General features: G+C 43.4%; 2 protein-coding genes across 2 annotated transcripts; both read right to left on the bottom strand.

Moving 5' to 3' along the window:
• Window positions 1-257: 257 nt before the first annotated feature.
• trmt10a (tRNA methyltransferase 10A) lies at window positions 258-4,790 on the bottom strand. The gene is made up of 7 exons (XM_085759035.1): window positions 4,377-4,790; window positions 3,646-3,820; window positions 2,770-2,841; window positions 2,605-2,679; window positions 1,745-1,894; window positions 1,019-1,124; window positions 258-932 (listed from the first exon to the last, which is right to left on the bottom strand). Exons 1-7 carry the CDS (start codon window positions 4,556-4,558, stop codon window positions 694-696), a joined length of 999 nt encoding a protein of 332 aa, XP_085615161.1. The 5' UTR covers window positions 4,559-4,790; the 3' UTR covers window positions 258-693.
• A 5,410-nt stretch (window positions 4,791-10,200) lies between these two features.
• Window positions 10,201-17,706, bottom strand: c18h4orf54 (chromosome 18 C4orf54 homolog). Its single transcript, XM_085759034.1, has 2 exons — window positions 13,693-17,706; window positions 10,201-12,604 (listed from the first exon to the last, which is right to left on the bottom strand). The coding sequence occupies exons 1-2, from the start codon at window positions 17,491-17,493 to the stop codon at window positions 11,591-11,593; spliced, it is 4,815 nt and encodes a 1,604-aa protein (XP_085615160.1). The 5' UTR covers window positions 17,494-17,706; the 3' UTR covers window positions 10,201-11,590.
• Window positions 17,707-23,569: the final 5,863 nt, after the last annotated feature.

Genomic DNA, 23,569 nt, shown 5'->3' with positions numbered 1-23,569 from the left:
AGGTGTTAGCTTTACATCTTTACCATTTTTGTGCATGTAAGTATTAACAAATACATTTTTAAAATGACCCTAATCTAATTGACACCCACAGAACCTGAAGTTAGTTTTTTATTTTTTATCATCATTTAATCAGTTTTGATTCTATTGTCTCTATTGGTGCAGCAGGGTCAAGTGGGATGAGTCTGACTGGTCTTGGTGGCACATTTGTTGGTCCGAACCATGCTTATACTTAAAATATAGACAAGCCAAAATTATTATAATAGTTTATCTATTCACATTCAGTTTTGGTAGCAGAGCCACAGGTGAAACTCATGTTGGTCTGAACTTTAGCACAAGCAAAGTACCATAGGCACAGTCTGGGTGTGTTAACTTTATCCTTTTCTTTTTAAATGCATCCATTTGGCACAGCTCTGGCAGCTTCAGCTTTCAAAAAATACAAATCTCAGTAAAACTAACTTTCTTGAACACAATAATAATAATAACGTCAACATTTCTCTATATTCTGCCCAAAACCTGCAGCAAAACTGAAACTTTCCATTTATATCAGCAGTCCAACTTTCTGAGCAATTAAATGAACACAACGTAAAATGTTCAATAAATATCTAGTAAATAAAAAAGAAAAGCATTTTGGAACATTAAAGACAGAAATTTAAAACGTAAAAAAAAAAATTTCTCTTCATTTCCATATTATCATTAGGATTTTGTTTGCAGCTGTCCGTTCGGGCTCAGTGTTTGGTTCTGTCCCGTTTGCTCCGGTGTGTCCGGGTCAGAGTCGTCAGAGTCTGAATCCTCGTCTTTCTCCTGAACCGCCGCTCCGTCCGTCGCTCCGTCCTTGTCGTCGACGGCGACGGCTCCTTTCCTCTGAGGCAGGACGGTGAAGAAGGCGTCCTGCCAGCTGCTCTTCTCCAGGTACGCCAGGATGATCTCAAACACTGAACAAAAGGACGAAAACACAAGTATGTAAATGATAAAACTACTCGTATCCATCTCGTGTGTCTGGTCTGGTACTTGAACGCACCGTGGTTGACGGCCAGGACCTTCCGACTGTTCATCTTGACGAAGCTGCTGAGAGGAAGCTGAGCGTGATCGATCCCCAACTCCTTGGCCTTTTCAAACGTGATGCCCTGTAAAAGACAAAAAAAAAAACAGAGCAGATCAAATGTGTGATCTCACTAGTCTACAAATCATGAGAAATTATCGACCTCTGAGGTAAAAAATGAGAAAAATATGCAAATATAGAAATATAAGACAACACAAACATAGAAAAATATAAAAAAAAACAAAGAGAGAGTCATTCTGTACAGTTATGAGCCAAATTATTAAGAGTATATACAGGTATTTACAAGAATGCAATACAATTTTGGGAAATGATTGACCACTGAGATAAAATGTGCCAATTACACATAACATATCTTGATTAGATGGATTAGAAAACAGGTGATAAAGAAGCTGGTTGGCTAAAAGTTTCATGATAAAGATGTATCTGTACACAGGGGAGTGTCTAATCATGATGCCTCATACTGTAACTTCAAAAGTGCAGTAGAGCAATGAAAATGGCACCACATGGAAGTTTGTAAATTTCTCTTCACTTTGAGACTAATCTTTATTATTATATATTTATATAATTGTTACACAACTGCTTAATCTTGGAAACTGGAGCCAATTAACACTCAAGACTTATTTTTCCTTTATCAGTGACCCAATTTAGGTCAAATGTAGCTGCTTTACTTTACTTTAGACAGACCTTGTGGTGGTTGTGGTCGACCAGACCTCCGATCACGTAGGCCTTCTTCGGGTCCAGCTCCTCCAGCACGTTGGGGGAGTCCGACGTCAGGTAGACCAGATCCTCCTTGGCCACGACTTCGCTGTAGTGCTCCGTTTTAATGTTGATGTCCTGCGCACAAGGGACACACACTTATTGTGGGTGTATTTAGACCTGGGGCTCGTTCGGAAGCAGCTGTTACGAAACAGGGAGCGTTTAACTCCAAAGATCAGTTCGTTTGGACAGATGGGAACACGCTTGGATGCGAAATAAAACAAGTGAGCCAAGATCAAGGCCAAGAATCTCGGCTCGTTTCCATTTCATTCATGTTTTTGACTCGGGTTTGGGTCGATAATATATACAATTGACTCTGGTTTGGGCTTCAACCGTAGTCCGGGCCTGGTTGAATGGATGAATCGGAACAAACCAAAAGAGGCACAGGTTTTAATACACCAAGACAGGGCTCTTGAACGGACCCACCACTATATACATTGTTATAAAACTGTGTATATTTTATAGCAAACTGGGTCTAGTGCCATGTATAAATGTACCTTGGTATTGTGCATTCACTACTAAGCCATCAGTGAGTCAGTGAGTACTTGGCCGTGCCACTGCCATTTATAAACAGACCTTGTTAACTGATACCAATGCTGATATCAACAATGTCTGTCAATTGCATGATAATCATGCAGACAAACTGAGGTTTTTATTTTAAACATAAATGGAAAAAATATTTTTAAATTGTCTAATCAACCAAAAATTTTGCAACCCCCAGCTAAAGACCTCGGCTCCAAGATAAAAGCAGACGAGTCGTCCAGCAGAAGGTTTTAGTCGTCACTCACCTTCCAGTTGACCCATCCTTTGTCCTTCTCGTCCATGCTCTGTTTCAGCTTCCCTCCGAGGCTCGTCAGGTAGAACTGGAGAAGGAGAGAGCAGCAGAAGTTACTGTGTGTGTCGGACAGGATCGACTCTCTCCGTCTGTCAGCCAGGAGCCACTGACCACTGACCTGTACGGGGTGAAGCGCTCGTCTGTTCTCGGCGTAGCACCTCTGGATCTGTTTGTGAAGCTTGCGGACGTCCTGAAAGAAGAAGAAAAATAAAAATCAGCGTCATGTTTGTACAGCTGCGTTTCCATCACAGGTTTTCACAGAATAAAAGTGATATTTCTGAAATTTCAAGTACATTTGCTTGGAAAAGTTGAGGTGTTTCCATTAAAAGGTGTTTTGCAAATGAGCCGTAATTCTCGCAACTGTAACAGAACAAGGAACTATTGTCTGGTTATTCACACGGACGTGTTACTGAGTTATCAAACTGAACCTCACACGCCTAAGTTTTATTAAACATTATAACCCAGTCGGACAGAAACAGTACTCTTCTTGTGAACGAAGAACAGACTTTTAACAGCGTCGTCCGATACTTCTCATAAAACCACGACCCCCGAGACTCAATTTTACGGAAGATGGATGTTCAAAAGACTTTGCGCTGTATGATTTAGCAGCTGTGTTGACGTGACGGGACGACTCAAAACAGACGGGAGAGAGGGAGAGCAAAGAGAAACGGAACAAATGACCACCAGGATCACATCCTATCAGACCCGGAGTGACGTGTGTGAATACGAAAAAAGTGTTTCCATTACACTTTTGTGATACACTTTGAAATTGACACATCTGAGGAACAACCTCATGAGAGCGCAAAAATGTTTTGGCGATATTTGAGAGGAGACAATAAGTGTTTCCATTACTTGTTTTTAATTGTGATATTTAGGTTCTGTGCATTTCTAGGGTTGAATGGAAACAGACCTTATAACTCTTCACACACCCAGCGGCCCCTCCCTCCCTCCCTCCCTCTCTCCCTCCCTAAGTCATATCTCTCTCTGCTTCTACCTTGACCAGCATGAGGTCATCGAAGCCGCAGTCCACCACCAGCCTCAGGCCGCTGGGCGTCACCTCCCTGCGCGGACGCTTCCTGGCAGCGGCCGGAGCCGAGTCTCCTCCGTCCTCCTCCGGCTGGTTCTGCCTCTGCAGCCGACGCTGCTGCTTCCTCTCCTTCCGCTTCTGTCTGCAGCGGACACAAGACAGCAGCACACACACACACTGTTGGAAAATCTTTTTAAAAACAGCATTGATTTTAGCTGAGAAGTTTAATTCCTGATCATTTTCAGTAGCTGGTTTATTTGAGATGTTATTTAACTTGTAGTTTCTATGAACAGTTAATAAGAGAGGGGCAACAATTTGGCTCCTAATGTTTAAAATATTCCACTTTTACCACTTTTAACTCATGTTCCCAGCAGTAAATGTTCATTTTGACAGGACAGCCTTCAGATATCACATCAACATTGATTGTGCAGCTCACAACTTGTCCACCAGAGTGTTTTGGAGTTGTTGAATTGTGTATTTTATGAGTTTGATGAGGGACAGGGGACCTGTACTGTTCACCTCCATTGTGTTCACTGAGCAGCTCACGTCTCTGCCCCGCTGATCTCAAAACAACATGCACCAATAATTAAAGGTGATGAACCTACTGCTACGACTATAGGGATTATGGCAGTAGGAGAATTTGACCAAAATGTTGAACTATCCCTTTAACCAACACCATGACTGACTGACTCACTCACTTCCTCAGCTCTCTCTCTTCTTCCCATTTCTGCTGCTTCAGGAGTTTCTTCCTCTGTCTCTTGGACAGAGTCTCTCCTGCTCCTCCTCCTCCTGCTCCTCCTCCTCCTCCTCCTGCTGCTCCTCCGGTCTCCTCCGTGTCTCCTCCTGCAGCCTCAGCTCCTTCTCTGTCCTCCTCCTCCATCTGCTCCTCCTGCTCCTCCTGTTAGCTCCTCGGCGACAAACTGCGGCTTCTCTGCATCTAACGAGTCTCTCTGCTCTGCACGTTTCACCGACACGTTGAACCGGGTTTTTAAAAGAAGCAGCTTCACCGTCTTTATGTCCAACACACGGGAGTAAAAACACTGTCAACTGTCTGTTTGTGTCGAAGTCTGCAACTTCCACATGGATGTGAGCTGTCGGCGCATGTCTGACGTCATCTAACCGCGTCAGAGGCGTTCAGTGCTGCTGGGATGTTACAGTTTGTTTGTTTGGTTTTTTTTTTTTTTTTTTTTTTTTACAATTTTAGTTGTTTCTACCTGATTATGAGCACATTTAAAGGAATGCACATGGAAATGAATGTTTTGTGGTGGAAATTAGAGTTCAGTTTTTATGAATTTTAAACTTTTAAAAACTTTAAAAAAAAAGTGTATTTCATATGGAGAAAAAAAAAATCAAAATGTTTTCCTCTCCCAAACCCCAATCTAAATGCAGCTATATGTACATATATTGACTTCACATTATATTATATGTATTATATGAATGACACATGTTTATATAAAATAAAAACATATGTGTAAAAAAAAAAAAACCTTTTAGAAAGTTCCTTATATTGACACTAAAAAAAATCTATATTCACTGGTATATTTCTGTTGGCCTATGTTTTTTTTATTAGTAATATATTACATCTATCTCGAAGCCTGTTAATTAATATCCTACATGTTGATATTATAAACAGTGGTTCAAAAGTTTGAAATAAATATATCAACATACATTTATATATCACACACATCTAGACCAGGCTCATGGGACAGAAGTTTCATTTAATCTTTTAATCTTCTATGCTTTCATGGTCAAAAAAATAATATATTGACATTTCTAAATCTTTTATTGTGGTTGTTTTGTTTTGTCATGCTTTGGTTTATACTATTTGTTTTTCTATTCTCGCCTTGTTAAAGCTACATACTGTATCCCACTGTGCAGTATGTTTGTCTTTGACCACAATGTAAAGCTGTGCTAATGAATATTTTTCAGGGCATTTAAATGTCTTGCAAACTTGCAAAGTCTTTTACGTGTGTGTGTCTGTTATGTTTCTGGACGTACTGGTATGTGCTGCACACGCACTGGGATTAAATGCCTGTGTGTGTGTGTGTGTGTGTGTGCGACACATATGCAGTCACGGCTGTGCAACACGATCCCACATACCTCGCCTCCATCGCCTCCTAACCCACATACTATATCGGCCCAGAGCCAGCTAGGCCTTTAACACGGGTTGCTTATTTAGCTCACATTCCTGCTTCAGCCACGCTAAGCCAGGATTCAGCCGCGCTAACGCACAGACCACTTTCCACTTCCAGACCAATTAACATCTTCCTCGCATTTATCAATGAATAAATCAACTCTGCACCTCTAACGCTCATTCATTGACACACATATCTGAAATATCACTGTCACTTGTTTGTAAAATATTAACCATATTGTTTTGGGAGTTCACTCTGACCTTTGACCTTTGACAACCAAAATCCAATCAGTTCCCCTTTGAAGCGTTTTTACGTTATTGATTTCAAAAGGCCAAAATCCTGTTTTGTGAGGTCAACATTGACTTTTATCATCTGATCAGTTAAAGTCGATGTTTGTGCCAAATTTGAATACGTTTTATTGATGTATTTCTGAGATAAATTCTTTTGTTATTTTATTTTCTTTAATTGTCCCATTTCTTCATTTTGAACTTGTTTTAATTTTTTATTATGTAAAGGACAAATCAGTGGTAGGTTTATTTTGAATTGGAGGAAATCATACAATTAACCTGATTAGAAATACAGTTACAATGAATCACATACATGTAAGAACTATGGAAGATCAAATGTGTCCAAATGTGTCCGGGTAATGTTAATTACTGCTATACTGCTATATTATTTTATTCTATCTGGTTTTAAATGTGTAGTCCAAATTTTGCAGCCAGTAAGTTGCATATGAACTTGAATTGGTGTTTCTACACTTTAATGCTTAGCTAGGCTAACCATCTCGGTCAGTCATTAAAGTAACAAAAGGCAGGTTTGGAAAAGGGTTACATGTTTATTGAATTTTTCACAAGCACATTTACAAACAGTAGCTATAATGTAACATCCCTTTCTGTATTATGTACATTTGCAAAACACATCAAAGTGAAAAAAAACAACAAAAACAAAAAATTTCCCCTCAAATAATTTTCACCAGACACTGTAAAAGTTTTTATCTCTCTTCCCCCAAAGCCCTCAACCACTTCCACCTCCGTCTCAACCGTCCTCAGATTTCCTCTTCATGACTTCCTAACTTACTTTCTTTTACCTTCCACAGTTTTTGTTTAGAAAGTTCATATGTTTCACAGCAGCAGCAGCACAGTGGTCACTCTGAGGACCTTCTGCTTCAAACCTCCTAGAGTCCTTCAGTAAAGCTTCGTGTCGTCAGGCCCTCCCTGAGACCTGTGGAAAAAATATTTACACTTCAACACAACTTCATTTTATCTAAACAAAACAACAAGGTTTGGGCAGAAAAAAGTTGCAACGGGCAACAAGAATAAAACAGATGGTGGAAGACCTTATGTTTTTCCAAAATAGACGAAAAACCCATCAGCCTGACCACTGAGGTTGAAAAGAACAGAGTTTATCTTATGTAAAATATTAAATGTGCTCACAGCTTTTACATATAATGCTGTAATTTTAACTGTTATATTAAAACCACAACCAAAACTCTCACTCAAAACTTAATTTTCTTTTTGGGACCTAAATAAGTGCATTCAGCAAAATTCAAATTCTGAGCACATTGAGTGAAGGGTTAAGGAGATTTTTAAACATGGCCTCTGAAGGAAGAATTTTTCAGAATAAAAATGAGGAATATCAAATAAAAACAACAAAAGAATGAAAAAAACTTAAAACATAAAACAAAAAAACAACCTTACCCATACCTAAACAGTCTTAATACAGCACCTTTCATTGTTTGATTGTTTACCAGTGATTATTCTTTCAGTTTATTGTAAAAACTCAACATATTTCAAACAGATGCAGCTGATGAAATGAAGCAGCCTTCAAATCTACAACTGAGGCACTTGTTCTTCTGATAAAACATTTTAGCAGCTGAAAGTGAACAAAACCCGCATAATCAAATAATATAATAAAAGGATTTCTCTAAATAAGACTTTCTAAATACAATCTTTTCTCAAACGTGCTGCATTCACACTGTTTCCAAACATCCTGACAGGACTTGTCATGTGTTTCCAACAGCTGGTTCAACATAAAAAAAACACAAAAAAAACAAAACAAAAACATGGACTGACCAGCAGATCCACAGTCTATGAACTATAATGTACAAAACAATAACTCAGTGTCAACACAGTCACATTCAAACAGTGATACACATTGAAAAAAAAGGTAAATAAATTTGCAGCTTAAACAGGTTGAGTTGTCCTAGACTCAGTTATACCTGAAAAATAAAATAAAATACAACCATAACGTAGCTATGTATTATGTAATGATCATTTATAATATCATAATAGTCCATACAATAAAACATTCTGTCCATTCCAGTTCTGGGTCTGATTGATCCATCCAAACGCCCTAGGGTTACACTGCAAAAACTCGAAATCTGTCCAAGAATATTTGTCGTATTTCTTGTCAAAATGTCTCATTTCTAGTCAAAACTACCGGTAATCTCTTTCCACTTAAAATAAGACTCATCACCTAAAAATGAACTTGTTTTAAGGTAATTTCACTTGTTTCAAACAATTTTTCACTTGAAATAAGTAGAAAGAACTGCCAGTGAAAGCAAGTTTTTTGTAATAAGAAAGAACTTGCCCCACTATCAGATTTTTTCTACTTATTTCAAATGAAAATATTCTTGAAAAAAGTAAAAAAGTGTCTAAAAACAAGCTACTTTTTAATTTGATGAGTCTTATTTTAAGTATAATGAAATTTGTTTGGACTAGAAATGGCATTTTGACTAGAAATAAGACAAATGTTCTTGGTAAGATTTTGAGTTTTTGCAGTGTATCCTTGTTGTGGACTTTTGCACTGCTCCTGTCATAACCACTGTGGCCACTAGATGAAAAACTGCTTAGTAAGCTGCTAACAACTTTTTTTTTTGACTGAAAGCTGACTGAAAAGATCCTGTTGCCTTCATTTATGACCATAAACACAGACATGTTGAGACTTAGATACAAACCGACGCACCTTTAGTTTTCTCTTTTGCCTGGCAACACACTAGATGACTTCAATTTCAATTCAATAACCAACCAATTTCAAATCTTAACCAATTTCAAAAACAACCTATTTCAACTGGTTTTTAACATTATACTCCCCCAAATGTAGCTACACATTAGACAATCCAGTTAAACACTTGTAGTTTATATAGTAATGATTTTAAAGTGTAAAGAGTTTCCTCAGACACCAGATCTCAGGAAATAATGTGATCAAACGTTATTTCAGAAGAAAAAGAAGAGGAAGAAGACTTTCTGTAGCTTCACTTTCTGTTACATCTTTGTGTTTATGGAACAATCCCAAAAGTTTGACCCCCCCATGAAGACGTTTCCATCCACGATTACGTTCCTCAACAAGAACCTTAAGGCTACGGACGGCTTTCCATTGACACCAAAAGTTCCTGCCAGGGTTGAAAAACCAAAGTCTCTTAAAATTTACTTCAAATTAACCAGAATATCAACTCATTGCGTGTTAAACAGAGTCCTGCACAACTCTTGGAAGTTCCTCCTCGGTCATTGTGAGGGCCTAAGGACAGAGGATGTTGTTATGATGCTGTGTGAAGCCCTTAGAGACAAAATATACAAATAAACTCTCCTTGCCTCTTCATTTGCCCTTGTGCATCACTGAACAACCATATGTTCACTCTTATCTACCTGCTGAACTCATCTCTGCTGCTCTAAAATAAAGTGGCTGGCAACAAAACCCAACTTGACCTGATTGTGTTGAGCCCGTCTCTCAGACGGAGACAGATCTGTTTACATTATAAACATAACTCAGCGCTCCAGTATGCGGCTCTCGTTCTCCGATGAGAAGCCGGGGAAGTCCGGACGTCCAAGTGCAGCTGAGGGCGTCGCTCGCTGCATGCTGTGTTTATGTAATTGCTGATTAGATGCCATGTGAACCTGGCTTCTCACTCTCTTCCCCCCTCTTCTTTAAATGACTTGCAGCTATATAAAGCTGCCTTGACCCCGCTGCGACTCGACGTTGACGTCCGGGAGCAGCTGGAGCTCTCTCTCTCTCCATGTACACACACACACACATAACAAATGCTGGCCACCGCCTGACGCTGACCTTTTACTCCCACACACACTGTGTCCACACACTCACCACACCCAGACTTTTATATCAATATTCAATGTCATTATAATCCTCGAGTGAGATCAGAATTCACAGGAGCAGCAGCAGCAGCAGCGGAGGTGCTCAGTTGTAAACTTTACCGTCACATACTGTCCCCTTCTCATACATGTTGTTGGATCCTTGTAGCTGAGGCTGTCTCGAATTAACATGATGCTAGAAAACTGGCTTTCCTTCTCTTTGGATGGATGATAAATGGCTTATTTCTGCTCATATGAAGACATGTAGAGTTCAAAATTAATTGTTAAATGTGAACTTCATGTTCTGTCAAAGCCTGTTTTTGTTTCACTCGACCATAAGTCCCACTGAAACTGATCTATGAAGATCTAATGTGATCGACGTTAAATGAATAATATGAATCTGACATTTATTTTAATCTCAATGTGTCCTCTTTTTCCTCAATAGGTTTTTTTTCTCAATAACAGATTTATTTCATGATCTCTCCAACTTTTCAGCCCAAGGTTGTGAAAAGAATCAGCAAACAGCCAATAATTACAGTTTGACATATGTATTGAATCTATTATTGATGTATTTGTCTTATTTATTTATCTATTTATTCTATATTAAGTCTGTTCACAATAAAGTGATTATTTCATGATACGTATTACTGTATTTCATTTTGATTCACTTTCTCTTTCACCAGTCTCAGGAACAATAATAAACATGGGGGAAAAAGCAGCTGATTACGACCCATAAACACATTTTGGTATTAGGCCACATCTCATGGTTGTAGTAATTATGACAGGAGCAAAGGGGAAAAGTGCAGTGACATAGTAGCCTATCTAATTATTTAACATTTTGGCACATTTTTGCCTCCGTAGATTTAGAAAGACTACTAACTGTGCCTCTCTCTGTTTCCACATGATCTGATGATCTGTTTCTCTACTCCACCTGAAACTACAACACAACTCAGCAGCAGCAGAATAAAAAGCTCAAGTTACTGTTGCAGGTTTAGTTTTAAAAACCAGTTGTGGTGACCAAACAGACAAACGAGGACATGAATGTGAGCAGTTGGTGAACTATAGTTATTAAAAATGATTCATCACATAATATATATAAATAAAAAGCAGGATAATGAGCTGTTTTGTTTAGGGATGTCACGATTACTTGTTTTCACAATTAATCGTGGTATTAAATGCCACGATTAATTAATTGTAAAGATTTAAAAAATACCATCACTTTCCAAAAAAAAAGATTATGTTGGAACCATATCGGCAGATCAGCACCAAAGTAAAGGTAAATGCACAGATACCGGTCCATTTACCTAACGTAGCATAAAAAAACATAAAATAAAGTTAAACATTTGGTATAGATGACAATTAATGAATTCCCCTTGGGGATGATTAATTGGTCCTACATTAATAGATACTTCAATATTTTGTGTAATGTTTTGACTATATTTGATTTTACATATTCATAGTGTTGTGAAATTAATTAATGCATAATAATCGTGATAATTATTAATACCGTGATTATTTCTCTGACAATAATTGTACTGAGAAAATCTACAATCGTGACATCCCTAGTTTTGTTTTCAAATACAAAATGAAACCACTTCACAGTCTTTAACACCAGTCTGTCCGTCCGTCAACACTTGTTCTGGATGAGCAGTCGGAGCGACTCACCTCTCCAGATGAGCTGCTGCCGTCTGTCTATCTGTGCTCCACCACGAAGCTCATGGTCGTCCCGTCGAACGAGGGCGGGGCGATGATGCGCGGCCCCTGCTGCGACGTGATGCTGATGACCGGCTGCTTGACGCTGGAGAAGCCCTGCAGAGGTCGCCCGCTGCTGTTGGCGGCGGCGACTTGATGATGATAATACTGCTGCTGCTGCTGCTGCTGCTGCTGCTGCTGCTGAGACACCTGAGGCGACTTCCCGGTGGCCATGTAGAACGGGCTCTCGACGTACATCCCCTCCAGCTGCTGCTGCTGCTGCTGCATCACCTTCTCCGCGCTCTCCGCCTCCGACTGCATCGACATCTGCGACGGCACCAGCGTCCGGGCCGGGATCACCGAGGGCATCCCCGTCGCCGCCGCCGCCGTCGGCATGAAGCCCTGGTAGATCATGTAGGTGGGGACGCCGCCGCCGTACGCAGCAGCGCCGGCGGGGCTGAACGCCAGCGGCGACATCGCCATGGGGACGGGCGTCATGGGCGGCTGCGGCTGCGGCATCGGCACGTCGACGTACTGGCCGGACTCGGGGTCGAAGAGGCGCTTGGTGGCGGGCTGCAGCGGCGTGTCCACCAGGTAGTAGTTCCCCGTGGTCGGGTCCAGCAGCATCTTCCTCTGCGTGGCCTCGATGGCCGGCGCCGGGGTGATCGCCATGGACGCCGGGGAGAAGCAGTAGACCTGCGGCTGATTGGCGGCGATGTGCATGCCCAGCGGCAGCGAGTGGTGGTAGATGGTGGCGGCGGACGGCGGCGTCTCTGCTGACGAGCACGTCGTCTCCATGACGATGCTGGAGCGCCGCGGCGTCTGGTGGTTGGCGTCGTCGTCCTGAACCCGGGTGAAGTGTCCCGGCGGCGTGGTCGGGTGCGACCGAGCCGTGGACGTGTAGACCGATGTTTTCTCGCCGTACGGAGGTTGTTTGGCGGCGTGAGACTTGACCGGAATGGTTAGGTAGTTCTCGTTGTCGAAGGCCGAGGCTCCGGAAAACTCCAGCGAGGACTAGGGGTGGGAGAAAAAAATCGATTCACATAAATATCGCGATATCTTTATTGACGATCGATTTATTTTTCCAAAAATCTATTTTTTTTTTGTATTTTTAAACAAAAAAAAAATTTAAATTATTTTCTTTGGGGGGAAATTTTTTTAAAGGAACAACGATGAGTTTTGGAAAAGCAAAGCGTTTTCACACTACATTTATGAGCCTCCGTGCGCACCGTACATTTATTTGACCGGCGCAAGACAGACTCATGTTTTCATTCATCAAGAAATAAAGTAAGAGGTCACATAAAGTCGTAGTTCCGACCATAAACGGCGATTCTACTGCGTTATTCTCATGACTCGCCACAAAACCGAAAGTAAGGAAACGCTGGTCGGCTCCAGCGTTTCCGCCACCACTAATAATAACAAAATAATGATCGAGAAAAAACGATATATTTATCGAAAATGGGCCATTTAACAAGTGTGGGTAACATAGATTCATCCACATTAACGTGAGACTTTTTTATAACCAAATAGAAACTCCTCGTTGTCCCTTTAAAGCAGAAGTAAGCGATCCGGTGGTTTTGGCTAACTTCCTGTCAGCAGATGGAGTTAGCAGTCCCCGCCCTCGTCCCTACGTCACCACATTCACGCGCATCCCTTTTCACACACAGAGAGGACCGCCCCTTTATGCCGTTCTCTCTCCTCATTGGATAAAGGTTGTAGGATACAAGGAAAGTTTTCTCCTCAGCTTACAGCAGAGCAGAGTGACTGACAGAGACGTGTTTCAGACCAAACACTCTATGTAGCTAAGTGATTCCCGTCGGAAGATATAACTATTTAAGACTTATATTAACACAAATATTCCGCTTACTTCTGCTTTAAATATTGTGCAATGTGCATTTGTTAGCCTTTTTTTACATACAGAGAGTACAGTTTTGAAAAGGGTTTAAGTTCACTTAATACTTTCTGTATTTGTGTGCAGATAAATGTTAAAAATGCAGACTAAAAATCGAGAGAATCGGCAATATCGTAGAATCGCAAATTTAAATCAAATCGCCATCCAAAAAATCGTAGAAGAATCGAAGCCCTAGCGAGGACCTGCTCACCTCCTTCGACTCGACGCCGACTTCGTGTCCTCCTCCTCCTGCGAACCTCGGATGGCTGATCTTCAAGGACACCGGCAGCTTCGGCGGCGACTTGGGGACGAAGTTTTTCCCGCCGAAAGGTGTCGTCGCTGTCTGCGTGGCGACGGCGTTCGGCGGCGTCACCTTGGCGATTGTCGATGTCGAAGAAGATGAAGAAGCCTTGAGGCTGGAGCTCAGGCTGAACATGTTCTTGGTGGTTTGCTGCGACTTGCTGGACGTCTGAAGGCTCCTCATCGGGTCTTTGTCTTGCCGCAGCCAGCTCTCGATGCTCGGGGACGCCGCCGGAATCGAACCTATCTTCTCCGCTTTGGTGAGGGAGTCTCTTCGCACCATCTTGCCGACGTTGAACCCTCTCGCTCCTCCGTCGTCCCCGTCGGGCCCGTGCTCCTCGGCCAGCAGCGACAGCACGTGGCTGTCCATGAGCGGCCGGGGCTCGTTCTTCCTCTTCCACTCGTTCTTCTCGAACACGTAGAGCTGCTCCATGGTCTTCACGGCGGCCTGCAGCTTCTCCAGAGCCACCTGGTTGGACAGCTTGGACTCGGGCTTCTTCTCCGCCATCGTTTCCGACGTTTTCTCCTGCTTCCTCGAGGCTACGCTGCTCTCGATCCGCAGACCGACGCTTCCATCTGAGGAGCTACTTGCACCTGGAGGTGTTTTCCCTGTTGGTGCCCATTGTGGCTGAGCAGCAGCTTTGGCGCCATCTGGAGAAGATCTGTCAATGTCCACTGGCTCCCGTTGGGTCAACTCCAGCTGTCCGGGGGGTTTCCCGTTGGTGTTTGTATTGACCGATTGGCACTTTATCACTATGGGGGACACAGAGTTGGTGTTTCGATAGGGCACCTGCTGCTGCTGCTTCTTCAGCTCTGAGTGGCTGTCAGCGGATCTATTCTCGTTGTTATCCAAAGACACGAAGTGATAGGAGCTTTTCACCAGCTTGCGCACGTCTCTCACCTGGTGAATGGGCGTCTGCAGCTTCCCCTTGTTGTTGTCTCTGATGTCTCGGACCATGAAATGCGGTACTTTGTCCGAGGACTCAGCCCTCAGCGCCGAAGCCAGAGCCTGACACTTGAAGTCTTCCTGCCTGGCCGAGTTACAGCCTCCTACTATATTAGGAGCGCGCAGCTTGGAGACGCCGAAAGGCTCCGTTTTATTGTCCCTCACGCTCCGCAAGTTGATTTTAATTTCCGGGGATTTGGATGTGGTCAACGCGCTCCTCGAGTCCGCGACGTATAAAGTGTTGTCGGAGCGCAGCTGTATCCGTCCTTCATCGCCACATGGAGAATAATCCGCGGCGCGCAGCAGCTGCTGCTGTCCGACCTCTCCCTCGCTGGACAGCAGTTGGATACTTGGCACAAACAAATGTGACATTTTGGTCAGTTTGCCGCTGCCCGCTGAGCGCTGATGATAATGATGATAATCCCACTCGGCCTCTTTTTTGTCGCGGCGAGCAGAAGGCGGCTTCTCCTCCGCACCTTTATCGTTTTTATTATCCTTTTGAAACTCGAGCTCCCTCCCGTCCTTCCAGCATCTGAACGCGCTATTTTGGCTCCGAAGCAGCGTGCTTTTGGACGCTTCCAATGCGCCTTTTTTAGTATCGATTCCAACCTCATTTCCCGGGTCCAAATTAGTTTGCAGCGATGCGGGAGGAGCAGCAGCAGCAGCAGCAGCAGCAGCAGCAGCAGCAGCAGCAGCAGAGTCCTGTCTCCTAGAGTCGCTCTTGGTATCACAGGAGCCGCCGCCGCCGCTGCTGTCCACAAAGTCCCACAGCTCATCCGCGCACATTATAGCGTAGGAGTCCGAGCTGCTCTCCGAGAACCTGGAGTTCTGTCTGTGCAGCAGCTCCCTACCACTGCCACTACTCCCCTTCCTCTCCCTGCTGCTGCTGCTGCTGCTGCTGTGTCTCTCCCCCGGCAGCTCGCAGATCTCCCCCCGCTCCATCTTGCGCTCCTGCTCGAACTGCATCTTCTTGGAAATCACATTTTTCAGGAGGCTGGAGGCGAATATGGCTTTCTTGTGCGAGTCTTCCATGGTTTTAATAGAGGCTCTGCTGCTGCTCTGAGTCTGCAGGCTCTGGCTTTGGCTTTGGCTTTGGCCACCGCCGCCGCCGCCTGGCAAACTGCTGCTGGTAACTTCATCCGCGGAACGTGATCCCGCTACGTTTGGTGCTGCAGACATATTTCCCGCGTTGACATTGCAACGAAAATTCAGAGTCTCAGTCAGTCTGATCACTCCGCTGTGGCGCTCGCTGAGATTCCCCATCAGCTCTATTTTCTGAGCGGATGAGGGATGATGAGGATGATGAGCTCCACTCAGGGTGAAGGTCTTGTTTTTATTATTGCTGCTGCTGCCCTTATTATTATTATTATAACCTATAGCGTCTATGCTTTTGGCGATTTCAAACCCCTTCCGATTGGACACCAGACTCTTCTGGTCCATGTTGCCATACTTCAGATAGGCGGACCACCTGTTCTGCAGCTCTGAGGCGGAGGACTCGCTGCTGGAGCAACAGGCGCTGCTGAAATTGATGGCATCGAAGTAATTCGGGTAGGCCAGGCTCTTGAAGGCTCTGGCCGTCAGGGTGCGCACCTCCTTGTCAGCGTCGTCCAGCTCGCTGACAGCGCTGGACGCACCGCTGGAGTGATCGGTGGCGGTCAGCAATTTGCCGCCAAAGTGCAGGCGACCCGGCGCGGCGATGAGACACTTCTTCCCGTCCACTCCCCTGAACACGTAGCGGCTCGTGTCTCCCGAGCGCCGCCCGGCATGATGGAGAGTATTTCCTCCCTCGTCTTGAATGTTGCCCGAGTCATTTATAGCTCGAGAAGTGGCTCTGATTGACAGGTGGATCTGAGGCGGAGGAGGTTTGGACTCATCTGAGCTGCAGGTGGTGAACTTGGCCAGATCGTCGCGCAGATCGCTTTCCTCCCTCTCTCCAGTTCCTTCTCCTTCTCTTTCTTCTCCTTCTGCGGCGGCTCCATCGCTGTCAAAAGACGCGTAATCGACAAAAGCGAACACGCCGTTGTCTTCCTCGACGTCCCAGCTGGCGGACGAGTCCACGCGCAGCAGCAGTTCGTTCTCGTCGTCGTAGTCGTCCGAGAGCTCCGACAGCTGGATCTCGTGCGTGGTGATGTAGTGGGACTCCTCGTCCAGCGCCGCGTCGGAGAGCACCAGAGTCACATCATCATCATCATCATCCTCCTCATCCAGATACTCCTCTTCATCTTCATCCTCACCTTCACCGCACTCGCTCCTCCGGCTCAGGTAGTTGTTGTCTCCTCCTCCACGCTGCACCTCCTCTTCATCCCCTCGCGCGTCTTTCTCCTCGTCCTCCTGCTGCGTAATGAGGCGCGCGCTCTTGTCTCCAGATCCGAGACAATTAACCGCCGCGTGCAAAGCAGCAGCAGCAGGAACCAGAGGAGGAAGAAGAGGAGGAAGAAGAGGAGGAGGAGAATTAGTCTGATCCTCCTCAGCAGCTCCTGCGCTCCTCCTCAGTCCACGAGCCCCTTTCTTATCCATTCCAGCCTCGCGCTTTGGCTCCGTTACGCACGAGTCTCCACTAACTCCACCACCAACACCGCTGCTCTTGTTAACAAGTTGCAAGACTTGGTTTGTCTCACCCACTCTCACCCCTCCTCCTGACTCCCCCATATCCACGTATTTGCCCTCGTCGTCGTCTCGTTTCTCCGGCTTTTGGAGCAGCTCCGTGAGCTCGCGCAGCGTCACCGGAGCCTCCACGCACACGCAGCTGTGGCCGGTGGTCTTCATAGCTGAAGCTGAGGAGGAGGAGGTGGTGGTGGTGGGTTTCTTCCTCTTCCTCTCACAGTCGTTGTTGCTGTGTGACGGAGAAGACGCGACAGAGATGGAGCCCCCCAGGGTTGTTGTCTGTCGGTTAGTTGGTCTCAGTCCCTCTCAGAGCAAAAGCGCCGCGTGCTGTTGGACACAGACACTGGTGATGACACGAGGACGCTCCACACATTCCAGCGGTCGGGCCGCGCGAGGACCAGACCAGAGCCACGCGCGCGCGGGGTCTAAAACGGAGCAGCAGAGCGACATTATCACTGACCAGAGTCTCCAGGCCACATGGTCCCCCGGTGTGGGGGCTCGCGGACCAATAGGAGACGCCGGAGAGGAAGTTTATTAAAAATCATTATAAATACTCGCTTTTTGATCCGATTCTGTGACGCCATCACTAAAAATAGACTGGAAGAGAGTTTTGCAGATGGAAAAGTAGGAGAAGACTCTGATGGAGCTGTAGGAGAGTGAACAGAAACAATCACAATCACTGTTATTTATCATTTCTATAGATGATGGGTTTTTCAGAAGTCATAAATGAAACCTATTTTGGTTTTAACTGGAACATGTTAAACAGTGACATGTTGAGATCTTGATCTTTATATTGCTTTGATCTTTTGTTGGTTGCTGTTTTATTTTTTGTTTATCACTTAATTCTTTGTATTATTCCTTTATTTTATTTTTTTAACTGTACAGCACTTTGGTCAACTTGGGTCGTTTTTAAATGTGCTCTATAAATAAACTTGATTGATTGATTGATTGATTGATGTAGCCTATGTTTAGTTACACATACATTCAGCCTATAAAATCATCAATCCATATAAGATTTATGTATTTTTCCACAAGTGCGTTTAATATATCATTAGCCTACTAATATATACAGAAGTGTCCTTTAAATGTTACCAATACAATCTTAAATGTATTTAGTTTATATGTATGTGTGTCATGTGTTTATATTGTAGCTTACATAGAGTACATGTAGCCTATATCCATACAAATGCCAATCCACATGTTACCATCAAATAAAAACAGTAGCAGTTTAATCACTTCCTGTTCATAAATGATCAGATTTACGTTATTATCCGGCCCAAATACTGTAATATCAGCAGTATTATTGTATTGTTTAGGGTGGGCTGTTATGTAATGAGTGTAGCGACTGATGCTGCCGTTAAACAGCGCTTCAGTTCAGTGTTGAATGTACATGTGTGTCAGCAGGACAGACTGTGAACAGCTGAGTAAATAAACACCTTTTTAAAAGTTGATATAGGCTGAAATGTGGTGGGAGGTATGGTGATAATTATATATATTGATCAGCTCTGGTACAAAAGGTTTCATCAAATTGTAGAATGAGACTCACTGAGGTCCAACGACCAGACGACTACAGACATTTCTGTCCGACCACCAGAAAACATGTCAGAGCAGACAGACGGTCACTGGCTGTTTGTAAAAATACCCACAGAGCTCACGTACATACAGTCATACAGTAGGGTCCTGTGACAAAATGTGAAAACTGCAGCCATGTTACGTGTGAGGAGACGGACGCAGGGTTTTTCGTGACTCCTCAGACGGAGGCAAATAAACACCCAAGTGACAACAACAACCTGGCAACAAGACACTGGGAGGGATCCGCTATGTGTGTGTGTGTTGGACTGCTGAGGGCAAATCCAAGGGGCCTTTGATAAATGCCGGAGGTAAATAGGTCAGGTCATTGTTTTCTGAGAGGACACATAGCTGCAGGTCTAACCTAATTTTTTTGATCACTTGATTCAATCAATCACCATTAAACTCTTTTATTTTGAAGGATTAATTTAATGCTTAAACAGTTATGCAAATTATTTAGATTTAAAGATTATATTTGAGCCAAATGTGGATTTTTTTTCTACTACTGCCTCTTACTGTTGTGATTTTGCCTGAATAGATTCACATTTTCCTATAATGTGTTAGAGAAGGACCCGGTCAATGTTCACATTGGAGTCCAAGGTCCAGGCACAAGTGGCCATCTGAATATTCTGTAGTATAACATTTAAAGAAGGGATTCCAGTGTTGGCGACAAATTATAAATCTGAAAAAAACAGATGTGATTTGTGCAATCCCCTAAAAAGTCGGACCCAACGTTCGATCTCCTATAAAAATCCCCGTTAGGACCAGACTTTACTAAAGCCCCAACATGCCTACACATGGTTTACAGTTAATCTCTCCTCAGACTGAAGACCTATACTGTAGCAATTCTAGTTTGGGTTTTGAGGCAGAACAAAGTGCGAGCTGTGGCGTAAGGACAGTCTGAACCTTTAGAGGAACGAGCTCCAAAAGTAAATCAAAGACACTTAAAACTAAATTAAAAACACGTAGAGTGAATCATATGAACATAAACGTCCCTGATCAGGTGATGATCCTGTAAACTCCCTCAACCAGAGTCGCTAAGCTTCAACAACTGAGCAACATTCAGATTTAGATACAACACATTGACACTCCCCGGAGTTGTTACTGTTTATAACGCAAATGACTTTAACATCAACGAGTCCCAGTTGGTTGTGAATGTTACACAAACATCTGATCATGTCATGCAGCAGACAGACTCTTTAAATGTTTTAAAGGCTGATGTCTGACTGTGGAGACTCAATGTGTCATCACTGTAGCTTGGAGGAGGTCACGGTCAAGGTCACAGAGGTCGACAAGAGCAGCAACAACAACATGAGTCTGGAGTCAAAAACACACAGGAGCTGTAGAAGGTCTGTGAGTGAATGTAACAGATGTGTTTATGGACTGTGGGTTGTTTTTATATACAGTGCATGATTTCAAAACATTTCAAAATACATTTGAGTTCTTCAAGAATGAAATCAGATCACATGGTTCCTGATGTAAGAAACTTATTACTGACTGAGGCATCAAAAAGGTTAAGTGACTGCATCACTGTGTTTGGTTTGGTTTGGCTTGGGTTTGGTTTAGTTTAGTTTAGTTTACTTCAAATTAGTTTAGTTCAGCTTCGCTGTCTTTGGTTGGGTTTGGCTCGGTTTGGTTTGGTTTGGTCTAGTTTGGTTTGGTTTAGGTTTGCTTTGCTTTGGATTTGGTTTGGTTTGGTTTGGTTTGATTTGGGTTTGGTCTAGTTTGGTTTGGGTTTAGGTTTGCTTTGCTTTGCTTTGCTTTGCTCTGGATTTGGTTTGGTTTGGTTTGGCTTGGCTTGGCTTAGGTTTGGAATCGGTTTGGTTTAGTTTAGTTTGGTTTGGTTTGGCTTGGCTTGGCTTAGGTTTGGGTTTGGTTTGGTTTGGTTTGGTTTGGTTTGGTTTGGTTTGGCTTGGCTTAGGTTTGGGTTTGGTTTGGTTTGGTTTAGTTTTGGTTTGTTTGCTTTGGTTTGGTCTAGTTTGGTTTGGTCTAGTTTGGTTTGGCTTGGTTTGGTCTAGTTTGGTTTGGCTTGGTTTGGTCTAGTTTGGTTTGGCTTGGTTTGGTCTAGTTTGGTTTAGTTTTGGTTTGGTTTTGGTTGGTGTGGTCTAGTTTGCTTTGGTTGGTGTGGTCTAGTTTGGTTTGGTTTGGTTTGGTTTAGTTTTGGTTTGGTCTAGTTTGGTTTGGTTAGTTTTGGTCTGCTTTGCTTTGGTCTAGTTTGGTTTGGCTTGGTTTGGTCTGGTCTAGTTTGGTTTGGCTTGGTTAGGTTTGGTTGGTTTGGCTTGGTTTGGTTTGGTCTTGACCTTCTATGTTGTGTTGTGTTGTCAGCGCAGCCAAACAAGCTGTAACCACAACACTGACATATCAAGACGTCCAGTTACTATGTTGTTACATCAGTAAGTTTGAAGACTGCTCCCTGTTGATCCATTCAGGACACAAATAGCAGCAGTAATTAAATAATCTGGGAGTTGTGTTCGTGCACGGATTAACCTAAAGGCAACACACTACCTATTGGATCTGTGTTTGGTCTCCAACAGCTTCTGAGGAAAACATCTGCACTATGTTACCTGCTTTTTCTTTTATCAACACCAGTTTAACCATTGGCTTTAAAACCAAAACAACGAGTTGAACGACTCTAAACTGCTCTGTAGGACTGAGACGAGCTATGGAGAAGGCAGCGTCTAGTCCTAAAAATAAAAAATAAAAAAACAACCTATGATACCAGTTACAGTGGTTATATAAAAATCTAAGCAGAGACTCCTTTCTAAGAATAAAAATTCTCCGTAGGTTGAGACACAGACATTTAGGTGAGTGGTATCATCAGCGCTGAAGGAGTCAACCAGCGCCAGGGAGTCCAGTGTAATTGGAATGAATAACTGGGCATCCGCTGGCAGGTATCTCAAACTCACCACCGGGGTATGAGGCGGGTGTTTGGGGGGGTATGTGATGACTGCTGTTGGTAGGCAAAAAATCCCCCCCGTCACCCTCTGCCAGAGACGTTTGATACTGTAGATAGTGAGCGGGGGAAACCAGAGAAGACCCTGAGCTTTAACTGGGTGAAACCCAGCGCCGCTTGTGTCAAAGACTGGACACAACTATCCGAGCACATGTCCTGCACCGGGACGAGCTGAAAAAAGACGGTGAAATGACTCAGGGATCTAAGATTTTTTGATTTTAAAAGTGTATTCTGACCTAAATGTCTCCAGCTCTTGGTTCGTCTGCACAATAGATGTTCATCCTACCGAGTATAAAGGTAGATGTTTGTGTTAAAGCTCCTTCAAAATAAAGGTAGATGTTTGTATTAAAGCTCCATACAGTATAAAGGTAGATGTTTGTATTAAAGCTCCACATAGTATAAAGGTAGATGTCCATGTGTAGTGTGATTATAAAGCAGCTCTAGGTTCTATATTACTGTAATACTGTGAAAGTATCAAAGCCTCAGTCCACAGAGAAATGCACACAGCCTGTAACTGAGAAAAACTGAGAAACTGAGCCTTAAAACCAGTCGTCAGGACTTCCTGTCACTTTGTGATGTCACAACGAAACAAACCTAGAGCCAGAAATAATGTAAATAATTGTAAAGTTCTTTTCACTACACATGTTTGTCTAAGTTTAAACTTTGGGGCCCCTGAAAAGCTGAATCCGGCCCTGTCGTATAGTAAAAACAAGTATGTAAACATCTCAGCAGAGCTAGCAGTATAAAGGTAGATGTTTGTGTTAAAGCTCCTTCAAAATAAAGGTAGATGTTTGTATTAAAGCTCCATACAGTATAAAGGTGTTTGTATTAAAGCTCCACATAGTATAAAGGTAGATGTCCATGTGTAGTGTGATTATAAAGCAGCTCTAGGTTCTATATTAATACTGTGAAAGTATCAAAGCCTCAGTCCACAGAGAAATGCACACAGCCTGTAACTGAGAAAAACTGAGAAACTGAGCCTTAAAACCAGTCGTCAGGACTTCCTGTCACTTTGTGATGTCACAACGAAACAAACCTAGAGCCAGAAATAATGTAAATAGTTGTAAAGTTCTTTTCACTACACATGTTTGTCTAAGTTTAAACTTTGGGGCCCCTGAAAAGCTGAATCCGGCCCTGTCGTATAGTAAAAACAAGTATGTAAACATCTCAGCAGAGCTTTAGAACTGCATGTTAAGGTGTGCGCCAGTGTAGACGTGGCCTTCAAGCCTCAGTAGCACCGTATGAACATGATTTAATCTTAATTCATCTTTTGGGAAGGGGGTGTAAATGTTGTGCAGGGCAAAGTTTTGTAGGTCACATGTCTGATGACAGTCCAACCGTCTGCGGGTCCAAACACTGTGAGAACCCGGGTTGTTGCTGACAGGGGTTCAGTTACTGTAAACTCAGTTGCTCAAACAGAATATATATTTAGCGCACTATTTTAGTGCGACGGGCCTGGTGACTGCAGCTTCTTGAGGAGATTCAGTTACTTGTGGCGTCCACATTAAAACAGCGGGTGGTCAATCATGTCAGGCCATTAGTCAAAACGGATTAAGAGGGCAACATAAGTGGATAACGAGGAGAGGGCACCCTTTCCTTTTCTATAACACCGTCCACTGCAATTAGTCAAGGTCCACAGTTTATCTCCATGGCAGCAAACACACGCACATCATAAACAACAGGTCATATACGTTATACCCTGATCTCAGCTCTGAC

This window comes from Trachurus japonicus, chromosome 18 (assembly GCF_045865225.1).
Source record: "Trachurus japonicus isolate A0001 chromosome 18, Traja_1.0".
In the NCBI taxonomy this organism is placed as follows: domain Eukaryota; kingdom Metazoa; phylum Chordata; class Actinopteri; order Carangiformes; family Carangidae; genus Trachurus; species Trachurus japonicus.
This window is presented reverse-complemented; position numbering and strand designations above follow the sequence as displayed.